A 12539-nucleotide genomic window follows, 5' to 3' on the forward strand; every position below is an offset into this window, starting at 1 on the left:
GTTCCTAAATGATTTGTTATTTAGATGAGTTGCTGGAAGCTCACTGAATTAACTATGTAGTGGTAACAGGAGGTCAGGAGCTGGGAATTGTGCGATGAATAACTCGTCGTGACTCCCTAAAGCTGGTCCATTATCTACAAGGTATATATCAGGAGTATGATGGAATAGTCTCCATTTGATTGGATGAGTTCAACTCTATGAAAACTTAAAAAGCTTGACACCATTCAAGGCAACCACCACCTTAAAAACTCAACGGGTCAGACGGCCTGCTCCTGCTCCTGCTCCTATTTCTTTTGTCCTTATGTTCACTCCCTCCACCATAATTGGATGATGCTGACAGTAGTATATATCATCTATAAATTGCATTACAGCACTTTCAAAACCAATAACATCTACCTAGAAGGAAGACTATCACTTGCAAGCCACATCCGATGTTGACGTAGAACTTTGTTGCTGTTCCTCCACTTATGGAATCTAAATGGTCGAAACCACTTTCCAGTTGTACTGGTGTGTACCTGCAGCGGATGGACTGCAGTGGTTCAAGATGACAGCCTTTTACTATCTGCTCAAGGGCAAATAAGTCAGCAAAAAGTGATGGTTGAGAGTGACGCCTATATCCCATGAAAAAATAAAAAAAGTCATGGGCACATATTACTTATTACTCCAAACTCACAAACAGCAAATAAGTAACACTTTATAAAAATTCCAATTGTAGCTTGTGGTCAATAGGTTCTCTACTTGAGCACATTTATGAGAATGTTTTAGAGATTCCATTTCCCAGGTCACATGAGCAAGTTGAAGACTAGTTTCTCATTTCAGCATACCTCTGTAAACATCACAGTTACTCTTCCAAAGATGTTTTATACAGAAATCAGTATTTCAACCAAAGAAGAGAATAAAATTAAGACTTCCTCTCTTCCCTCTGCTCCTTCAAGTGAATAATACGTTTAGTATCAGCTTTCTACACTAACTGAAAAATGGATAACTTTTGGGAGACCATGCCATTACCTGATCGCAAATAGTTGCATTTAGAACTATCACACAAACCATATACATAATAGTCTTGCATCTAGATAAACGTGACAGAAATCAAACATCATGAAAGCCATGGGCAATGCTTAAAGTGAAAGTTAAAGTGGAAATATTTTCACGCCCCAAACCCAGAAATTCTGGAAAAACTTTGGCCTTTTTCAGAAGCAAGCTACGCTGTGGCAAGTGTTCTTTTGTTTAAAATTATTTGGAAAAACTAGTTCCAAGGTATATTTTGCAAACATTTAAACACAAGGCCACAGTAGGGAATTAACTAAAATGGGAGCTTATTTCACACAATTCAACCAAGTTTCTGGCTAATTATCTTTAAATAAGTATGGAACACTACAGAACATTGATCTCTCGTGGGAAGGTTTGATCTCACTGATAATGAGACATATATTGCAGGTTTTGTCCTCGCAATGAGAACATGAATTGGTTATCCTGACACTGGTGCAGCACAGTAGGTAGAAAATTTTTAAATAAAGTACTACATGGGGTATTAAGTAAATAGAAATTAGTGCAGCTCAGGGGGTAGGCTTATGATGCTGAACAACAGAATTTGTGCACAGCAGCGTCGAAGGAGACTAACAGAAGAGTTTATCGATGCTGAACATGTTACACTGGAATGTCAAATATTACAGCACTGGAGCAACAATGAGTAGCCCTCCAAAAGATCAGAATAGTCAAAGAGGGTGATAAGAAATAAAGTTATTGATTTTGACCAGTGCTTAATTTCCCTTCATTTAAGAAAGAGCAAATAGATTCAGCATTTATATCCCACTTGATATATCCCACATGGCTATAAGAAAGTAACTGGATAAAATGTCAAAGCTCTTGTTCATTTCCCTCACTTTTCATCAAAGTATTCAACTTGTGACAGGATCCTAGTCACAATCCATACTTCAGGCAAGCAGCTGTTACAATTACTGAAGCAGAATATGAAGTATCAAGGGATATGCAGCTAAAACAGGTAAATGAAATTAAGGTACAGTTCAGCCATGACCTAATTGAGTGATTGAGCAAGCCAGAGAGGCTGCTTTGCTTCTACATGCCTGTAAAATCTGTTTACCAGAAACTGCTCATTTTCTTTGATATTTATTTGATAGTTAACAGTGAATGGAATATAACTAACCTTCCATGCAGCTTTGCAGTTTCTGTGCTTTCTTGAGCACCAGCTCTACCTCACAATCTTGCTTGACCCCTTCAACTGTCTCTAATTTGTCACATTTTTGTTCATCCTGCTGTGGATGCCAGGTAAGCAATTTCTCTAACTAAACACAAGTAACAAGTCACTGACTGCATCCTACTTCCTGTTTGACTGCCTCACACTAAATCTATTCTTCTGTAAATGTGTTGTTTTTGAATACAGATGATTCTCCAATAATATGACTGCCTTCTTCCAATTACATAATAGTATCTGACTCTGCCCTCACTTCCATTTCAGCTCAATCGTTACTGAAACTTTGATCCATGGCTTTATCTCGAGTATTGACTATTCCAAAGCTCTCTCGACCAATATCCCAACTTTCATTCCAGTAAACACTGCTACCAATTTACCCACACAGCAAGTCTGGTTCATCCTTCCTCCATTGTCACTGACGTACAGGGATCTTGGCATGTTTAAGTTCACATCTTGGGTTTTGAATCCTCCATGGTCTCACTGTCTCCACAGCCCACTCCATCATTCTCATAACGCCCTACTACACCACATTGTGAAGTTTCCTTCTGAATTCCCAATTTGAATTTTAGTTGACTATTTTACTTTGATCACCTCTAGTCACAAGTAATATTTGCTGTGCCTATTTTATCAAAAGCTTCATAACTTAAAAGATCTCAGTTCGGTCAGGAGAAAAGAGATGTTTGATCTCGCTTTTCTGGTAGAACTTTTCATTGGATGAGTATAGAGAAACTACTTTCATTGGTAATTGGGGTCAGTAATGATATTATTTTAAATCTATAAGAAAGGAAATCATTTTTTTTAAAATTTGAGACTTATTGTGATTTTGAACCTGAAAGTGGGGTGGTGTCAGATTCCATAGCAAATGTTCAAAGGTGACTGGATATATTTTGAGGAGGAGCAATTTTCTGAGTTTTGAAGTAAACGAATAGGATAAAATAGAAACTTATTGTCACGTTTACTTTCATATTAAAAACACAGTGAAAACTTTTATTAGTCACCCAACATTGCACTTACATCAATGACAGAAGTTATAGACAAAAATGAGTTGAATTGTAGGATTACATTGGATGGGTTTTCAACTGAAAGGCAATAGATGCAGAATTTTAAAATATTTTTGTGATAGGTAGATTCTTGATTTCCCAGGGCTGAAAAATTCTGGGGGATATGCAGGAATATGCAGGTAAGATTAAAATCAGCCATGATCTTATTGAATGATGGAGCAAGCTTTGAGGGCCAAGTGGCCTACTCTTATTGTGGCGTACAAACAAGAAGCATGATGAGCCGAATGGCTCTCTCTTGTGACAGAAGATTGTGTGGTGCTATTCTAAAAGATAGTTGGAGTCAGTGGCCACATTGCAATCCATGTCATTATTGCAGAAATATGTCAAATTTTGTGTACTGGGAGATCATTAGACAAATCCAGTCCTGCCAACACAGAAAATCCAAAATGGATTCAAATTTAAAAATATCTCATCTTTTCTATTCTCATCTCAGAATTAATAATCTTGGTGTGCTTGATGTTGTTAGAATTGTTCGATGTCACACTGCATTCCGGAAAGACTACTCCCTCCGCTACTCCCTCATTAGGTCCACACTCCCCACCAACCCAACCTCCACTCCCGGCACCTTCCCCTGCAACCACATGAAATGCAAAACTTGCGCCCACACCTCCCCCCTTACTTCCCTCCAAGGCCCCAAGGGATTCTTCCATATCCATCACAAATTCACCTGCACTTCCACACACATCATTTACTACATCCGCTGCACCCGATGTGGCCTCCTCTACATTGGGGAGACAGGCCGCCTCCTTGCAGAACGTTTCAGAGAACACCTCTGGGACACTCACACCAACCAACCCAACCGCCCTGTGGCTGAACACTTTAACTCCCCCCTCCCACTCCACCAAGGACATGCAGGTCCTTGGACTCCTCCATCGCCAGACCATGGCAACACGACACCTGGAGGAAGAGCTCCTCATCTTCCGCCTAGGAACCCTCCAACCACAAGGGATGAATGCAGATTTCTCCAGCTTCCTCATTTCCCCTCCCCCCACCTTATCTCAGACCCAATCCTCGGACTCAGTACCACCTTGACCTGCAATCTTCTTCCCAACCTCTCCACCCCCACCTCTTCTCCGGCCTATCACCCTCACTTTAACCTCCTTCCACCGATCGCGTTCCCAATGCCCCTCCCTCAAGTCCCTCCTCCCTACCTTTTATCTTAGCATGCTTGGCACACCCTCCTCATTTCTGAAGAAAAGCTTATGTCTGAAATGTCGATTCTCCTGCTCCTCGGATGCTGCCTGACCTGCTGCGCTTTTCCAGCAACATATTTTTCAGCTCTGATCTCCAGCATCAGCAGTCCTCACTTTCTCCTAGTACCCTTACCATATCATGGTAAGCATTTAGTGAATTAGCAACTCTTTTTTAATGGTTAGGTTTGTAGAGTGACCGGGTCTATGTTTTCTTCAGGTTGTGTCATTTATCAGTCAGTATCTCATGGCTGCCTTTCATAGTCACCAGAACTTTCTTAAAATGCAACACACTCACTGGCTGTGATGTGCTCTGCAGGAATACATGCCACGTACAACACTGAGAAATAAGCAAGGGCAATACAAATTGTGCCAATGCTTTTTTTGTTTTACTTGTACAAATTATACAGTTGCTGCTCAGAGGAGAAAACTATAAATGGGTAGACTTTTACCTTGCAGCCTACAGTAAAGCTTAATTTGCAACAAATGTAAATCACTTCAAAATCAACCCCTTAAAGTCTGAAGCTGGCATTTGCATCAAAATAATCAGCAAAGTCATCATCTAAGTAATGCTGTATGGCAATAATTTTTCTGCCAGCACATCATGACGAGCCATTTATTGCAGAAACCCAGGAACTTCTCAAGAAAGGAAGTAAGAGTTTGTTTTTTCAAAAATTTCCCAGAAGCTGCAGACCATCAGCTGATTTCCTCCCAGCCCATCCACAAAGTGTTTTACTGATAAAGACACATTTCAGAACAGCTGAAAGATGCAACTTTGAGGCCCTTACTGTGTGAAGCAATTAAATTAAAGCCTGTCTATTATGTAAATGTGGTGACTTTCCTTCCTTCAGGTGAGGCTGCTAGGTATGTCAGCTTAATAAATAAAAAGAGCTCTGCTGTGGGAGAATAAAAATAACAATGGCCTTGCCAACATCCGCTCGCTTCAATGAAAGAATACTTAGCCTTCCACTAAAAACGTAGTTCTGAAAATACAGATTTCTGAAGAATTTGATTTACTCCAGTTAACTCTTTTCTTGTCAAATGCAGAACATTTTGTATATAGTTCATTGTATAAAAGGAGGGGGGAAAAAGGCACAAACTAATTACACCTGACCATATGTTGGGTATGTGGGTTGTGCAACCAGTGTGTCCTTAACTGAAGACCCATCAATATAATGCTTTTTTCAACCAGCATTCAGAACTCAGTGAACATGTTGCAAAAAAGACACAAAGCACAAAAGCTTGACTTCAACACCAGGAAGTATCACTCTGGTCATTTCTTGCAAAATTACTAAACACGCTGATGTATTTATAGCATTGCTTCTTGTAGCACCTAATGCAACTCTTCCAACTATCTTTACTGTACATTGACAGCTAAATTTCAACCTCAAACATACTTTCTAAACCAGTCCCATTTAATGCACAAGCTATTCTGCTTATCCCCTGACCAAGATGGCACATGTCTGCAAATTTGCTCAGAATTATGGACTTCTTTCTATTGTGAAAGGACCCATCAGAAAATGCTTTGGAATGTCATCAAATTCTCTTCACATGGAGCTTTTACAGTCAATACAGAGAAAAGCATTCACCCTATCAGCCTGAATCAGATTGGAACAAGGTCCCTGAACTGAAAAGGACAGCAACAAACCCATTCACACTTCCCACATATTTCTCCACATTTCTGGATATACAGAAATGAACTGAACCAGAAAAGCAGCTCACTGCAGCCTCTTAACTGAATAAACATCACAATCACACTAAATGCTAGAGTGTTATGATAGTTAGAAGGCAGTCTTCATCTCAATATCCATTTTAACTGTACCTCAGCAACATCATCAGACTCTGCTCCCTAAGTAAGTAAGCAGCTTGTATGCTAATGTGAGTGCTCCTCACAACCACACACACACACGCGCAATTGCTTTGCAGCTAAAGTCTAACTATCACGTGGCAACGTGCCAAGTCATGCTCTGAGTAATCTCAGAGCAGAGTAATTAGATTAGAATGGATGCTTGCAGAAAACAATGGATTAATTCCAAGTGTAACTGTTTGACTGGATGGCAGTAATCAACTGAAGAGCTCAACTACAGGACATTCTTCTTCCTTGATTAGGAAAACCAGTGAACCTGATGAAGTGACACTGGCAACAATATGCCTGCTCCTTCTCCACCATTTTAGCTCACTTTCTCTTTCCAGTATTACGTGGCATATTTGGCTTAGTTGGTAGCATTCTCACCTCCAGCTCACAGGGTTCATGGGTCAAATTCCACTGCAGGATGGGATACAAAATTCTAGATGACGCTGTAGTGCTGAAGGTGCTCTATTAAGCCCTGAGGGTTTCTCTACCCTCTCTAGTGAACAAAATGAAAAGTCAGCAGTCATATTCTATCATACATTAGTCCAAAATTACACTCATTTTATTTGGCTGTCATTTTCTAGTCCTGGGAGGGATGTGTATGTAAAGTATTTAATGGCATGATTGGCATAATTTATCTATTGTTTTAAACAAACCAGTTAACCCTCTTTAACTTTAACTCACCCCGACTTTGAAGTAAGGGACTGCATACTTTTAGGAGAAGCAAACTATATCTATTTGAATAGGCAGCACAGAGCATTGGTGCATTTAACTAACCTTACAGGACTTTTTTTCTTATGAGATGTTCCAGCTACTCTAACTGTGAAGGTATACTGGCAGTTACAATCTGGCAACTCTAATACCTCACAGCAAATATCCAGGTTTTCTAAACCACTTTATATCAAAAGATCATCAATAGTAGTCTTCAGTTTGTAATGAAATCTCCATGTTTAGGAAAAATACTTTAACTACAAGAAGAAACTGAAACAGAAGTAGGTTACAGGATCCCTCAGCTCTGCTCCACCATTGCATCTACCCAAACCTAATCTGTTGACTCAAAGTACACTTTCCACCTCCTCCTCTCTTCTGAACTTGGACAGCATTCAGCCTCGGGCTGATTAACATTTGTACTGCTACCTCACAATGCCAGGGTCCTGGGTTCGATTCCAGCCTCAGGCAACTGTCTGCATGGAGTTTGCACATTCTCCCCATACCTGCATTGGGTTTCCTCTGGGTGCTTGGGTTTCCTCCCATAGTCCAAAGATGTGCAGGTTAGGTGAATTGGCCATGCTAAATTGCCCATAGTGTTCTGGGATGCGTAGGTTAGGCGTGGTAATCAGGGGTAAAAATAGAGTAATAGGGTAGGGGAATGGGTCTGAGTGGAATACGTTTTGGAGGATCAGTGTGGACCTGTTGGGCCAAATGGCCTGTTTCCACACTGTAGGGATTCTGTGATTCTATGAAGTGAGAATCCAACAATTTCTTCACATTCATCGGCATTACCTTTACAGAAAATCTCGCCAACATCCTGGGAGTTACCACGGACCTAAAGCGTAATTGGACCAGCCATAAAAATGCAGTGGTGACAACAGCAGATCAAGAAATTGGGAGTTCTACAGCAATTAACTCACCTCCTGACTCGACAAATCCTGTTCACTGCTGAACGTGCACAAGCCAGTAACGTGAAGGAATATTTCCCAGTTGCCTGGATGAGCGCAGCTCGAAAAACCCAAGTAGCTCAACAGCGTCAGGACGAAGCAGCCTTGCTTGCTGATTCATCCACCACCTTAAACATTCACTCCCGTCACTGCCAGCAGTGTCTATTATATATAAAGTGTACTGCAGCAACCTGCCAAGCCTTCTTCAACAGAATCTTCCAAACATGCAATCTCTATCACAGGAGAAGGGAAAAAATACATGGAATGCCATGACCTCAACATTTCTCTCCGAACACCCGAAACAGAACTCCCTCTCTAACTGTACTGCAGGTCCACTGACAACACACAAATGCCAAGGCTTCAACAAGACAGGTGAGCACTAGGTTCTCAAACAGAATACATGTTAAGAAACAAAAGACAGGCTTGCCAGTGAGACAGATGTGATGCATAAAGAATAAACATAATCCTCCACCCTTGATCTTCCCATTTTTTGCTTGCCATTTCCTCCTCCCCATACAAGTTTATTCCGCATACTGTTCCTTTCTTCCCCACTATTTCTTTCCCCCTTCACCGCACTCTCATTTCCCTCTCTCTTCTCCATTCTTTCTCTACTCTCTTCCCTCTCCTGCCACCTTGCTTTGCAGTTACCTTCCTTGTCCTGAGCCCTTCCACTCTTCCCTTCCCTTCCCCAATCCTCCATCACCCACACTCCTGTCCCTTTCCCTCCCTCTGCCACCTCTGTTTCCTTCCTCCCCTGGCTCTTGGTCCCCTCATTCTCCCCTGTTCCCTCAGCTTTCCACCAGCATGGCCATTTCCTTCTGTGCACCCCCTCCCCAATTACCCCTGCAACCCTTTCACCTGATTTTCCCTTCAGTCACCCCCACCCCCCCCTCCATGACCACCTTCTCTGTTCTGCCTCTCCCAGCCTGCCCTACCGTTGCCCACTGCCTCACTTCTTCTCTTATTCCTGCTCCAAACACCTTTCCAAACTGCCTCCAAACAGTTGCATGTTGCACTACCTTCAATTACCAAGATTTGAATAGAGTTGTTCAGCTTTGTACATAATGCAGCAAAAAGTCATTTACTGAAAGAGCAAATTTGACAACAAGAAGAATCGTTGAGGCAGCTGTTAGCAAAGAAACCCACTGAATTCAGCCCGGCTTCCTGTTTTGCTAATTATAAATTATTCAGAATCAGAAAAAACATTTTTTCCAGATGCTGTGATGGAGTCTGTGCTTTCAGTCCTGAAAATGTTCATGATCAAGGTTTTTCCTGTATTTTCACCTGTTGGAAACTGATACTCACTTCAGCTTCCTTTTGCAGCAAAATCTTGTCCTTGTCGACCGTTTCATCTTCCACATCCCTGGTGAGAAACAGAGAGAGCAAATCAGAAATCTGTCAAACTCAAGGTCACCTGCCCATCCCACATGGTGACCTTCCCCCTGTGCTGGATTCTTCCTTGGTAAGTATGTCAATTAGGTACAATTGGAAATTATTTGCAGAGAAACCTGCACAAATGCATTCATGACCATCTCTCATACAATCAATGTGTGTCCATAAAAAATGGTGGAAATAGTGACATGACAATGGGATTTCAAAACAGAACTGAGCTGTACTAATGGATGAAAATACTGAATTACTAGCAGTTACTAGCGGTGTTCCGCAAGGATCTGTTTTGAGACAATTGCTGTGTTTGTCATTTTTATAAATGACCTGGAGGAGGGGCTAGAAGGTTGGGTGAGCAAGTTTGCGGATGATACGAAAGTCGGTGGAGCTGTCGACAGTGAGGAAGGATGTGGCAGGTTACAGCAGAATATATATAAGCTGCAGAGCTGGGCAGAAAGGTGGCAAATGGAGTTCAATGAAGGTAAGTGTGAAGTGATTCACTTTGGTAAGAGTAACAAGAAGATGGGGTACTGGACTAATGGTCGGATACTTGGTAGTGTGGATGAGCAGAGGGATCTTGGTGTCCATGTACACAGATCTCTGAAAGTTGCCACCCAGGTAAATAGTGCTGTGAAGAAGGCATATGACGTACTGGCTTTTATTGGTAGAGGAATTGAGTTCCAGTGTCCTGAGGTCATGTTGCAGTTATATAAGACTCTGGTGCAGCCGTATCTGGAGTATTGTGTGCAGTTTTGGTCGCCATACTATAGGAAGGATGTGGAGTCACTGGAACGGGTGCAGAGGAGGTTTACCAGGATGTTGCCTGGTATGGTAGGAAGATCTTATGAGGAAAGGCTGAGGCACTTGGGGCTGTTTTCAATGGAGAAAAGATGATTTAGGGGTGACTTGATAGAGGTGTACAAGATGATTAGGGGTTTAGATAGTGTTGACAATGAGAACCTTTTTCCACATATGGAGTCAGCTATTACGAGGGGGCATTGCTTTAAGGGGTGGTAGGTATAGGACAGATGTTAGGGGTAGATTCTTTACTCAGCGAGTCGTGAGTTCATGGAATGCCCTGCCAGTAACAGTGGTGGACTCTCCGTCTTTATGGGCATTGGATAGGCATATGGAGGATAGTGGGCTAGTGTAGGTTAGGTGGGCTTGGGTCGGCGCAACATCGAGTGCCAAAGGGCCTGTCCTACACTGTATTTTTCTATGTTCTATAAATAATGCAATTAAAGAATATACTACATCGAAGAGTCATTCCACTAGCAGTTTAGGATTTTTATCATGGTGTTTCTTCTGGAATTAAAAGTTTTAAGATTCCAGATGACCACTGTTCTTATATATAATTAATACACATGTATAACATACATGTATATTTAATAAATGACTCGTATTAACCTGATCATCAGGTCCATACAAAAGCAGGATTGTTACATTTTCCTTCCAGTAATATAACTAGAAAGAATGAGGATGGGTGTGACATCAGTTCATGTAACAGCTGGTCAAAAACAATCACCTAACTATGCTAATCCCATTTTCCAGCAAGTAGCCTAAGGCCTTGTATGTCTTGGCATTACAAGTGCACATCTAAATACTTGTTAAATGTTGACAGTTTCTGCCTCTACAGGAAGTGAGAAGCATAATCCCACCACCCTCTGGTTGAAAAAAAAGTCCTCATCTCCACTAAACTTCTGACTCCTTACCTTAAATGTTTGCTCCATGATCACTGATGCCTCCAGGGAGATAGTGAAGACTACAGATGCTGGAGAAGTCAGAGTCAATGAAGTGTTGCACTGGAAAGAGCACAGCAAGTCAGGCAGGATTTGTGGAGCAAAGGAGTTGACATTTCGGGCTTAATGCTTCATCAGGACTCTGAGTCCTGATGAAAAGTTCAGCCCGAAACATCAACTCTCTTGCTCCTCAGATGCTGCCTGACCTGCTGTGCTGTGCTCTTTCTAGCACAAAACTAAGAATCGGTGCTGGGTCCACTACTTTTCATCATTTATATAAATGATTTGGATGTGAACATAAGAGGTATAGCTAGTAAGTTTGCTGATGACACCAAAACTGGAGGTGCAGTGGACAGCAAAGAAGATTACCTCAGATTACAACAGGATCTTGACCAGATGGGCCAATGGGCTGAGAAGTGGCAGATGGAGCTTAATCTAGATAAATGTGAGCTGCTGCATTTTGGGAAATCAAATCTTAGCAGGACTTATACACTTAATGGTAAGGTCCTAGGGAGTGTTGCTCAACAAAGAGACTTTGGAGTGCAGGTTCATAGCTCCTTGAAAGTAGAGTCGCATGTAGATAGGACAGTAAAGGCGGCGTTTGGTATGCTTTTGTTTATTGGTCAGAGTACTGAGTAAAAGAGTGGAGAAGTCATGTTGTGGCTGTACAGGATATTAGTTAGGCCACTGTTGGAATATTGCATGCAATTCTGCTCTCCTTCCTATCAGAAATGATGTGACCTTATAGAGGTTTATAAAATCATGAGGGGCATGGATAGGATAAACAGACAAAGTATTTTCCCTGGGGTGGGCGAGTCCAGAACTAGAGGGCATAGGTTTAGGGTGAGGGGGGGAAAATATAAAAGAGACCCAAGGGGTAAATTTTTCACTCAGAGGGTGGTACATGAATGGAATGAGCTGCCAGAGGAAGTAGTGGAGGCTGGTACAATTGCAACATTTAAAAGGCATTGGGATGGGTATATGAATAGGAAAGGTTTGAAGGGATATGGGCCAGGTGTTGGCAGGTGGGACTAGATTAGGTTGGGATATCTGGTCAGCATGGATGAGTTGGACCAAAGTGTCTGATTCTGTGCTGTACATCTCTATGACACTGATCCCTCCACCAAAGGGAAATGTTCTTTCCTGTCAACTCTATATCCTCAATTTTATACATCCCAATCATGTGCCCTCTCAATCTCCTCTTGCCCAAGGAAAACAACCCTAGTCTGTCCAATCTCTCTCCATAACGAAAAGTCTTCAGCCCAGGCAACATCCTGGTAAATCTGTTCGGACCGTCTCCAGTGCTATTATACCCATCCTGTAATGTTGGTTCCAGAACTGCAAGCAATACTCTAGCTGTTGCCTAACAAACATTTTATATAGTTCCAGCATAGCCTCCCTGTTCTTAAGCTCAATGCCACAAATAACAAAGGCAAGTATC

At 41.7% G+C, this 12539-nt stretch overlaps 1 protein-coding gene across 2 annotated transcripts in view; it reads right to left on the reverse strand.

Annotated features, from left to right (window-relative positions):
- The window catches only part of zgc:63587 (uncharacterized protein LOC393431 homolog), a 128700-nt gene that overhangs the window by 15514 nt on the left and 100647 nt on the right, over positions 1 to 12539 (reverse strand). For both annotated transcript variants that reach the window (XM_060843776.1, XM_060843775.1), the window contains one exon: positions 9279 to 9336. In XM_060843776.1, coding sequence (XP_060699759.1) covers positions 9279 to 9336 — 58 coding nt within the window. The remainder of the gene's footprint in view (positions 1 to 9278; positions 9337 to 12539) is intronic.

The sequence above is a fragment of the Hemiscyllium ocellatum genome, chromosome 24 (assembly GCF_020745735.1).
Source record: "Hemiscyllium ocellatum isolate sHemOce1 chromosome 24, sHemOce1.pat.X.cur, whole genome shotgun sequence".
Lineage (NCBI taxonomy): Eukaryota > Metazoa > Chordata > Chondrichthyes > Orectolobiformes > Hemiscylliidae > Hemiscyllium > Hemiscyllium ocellatum.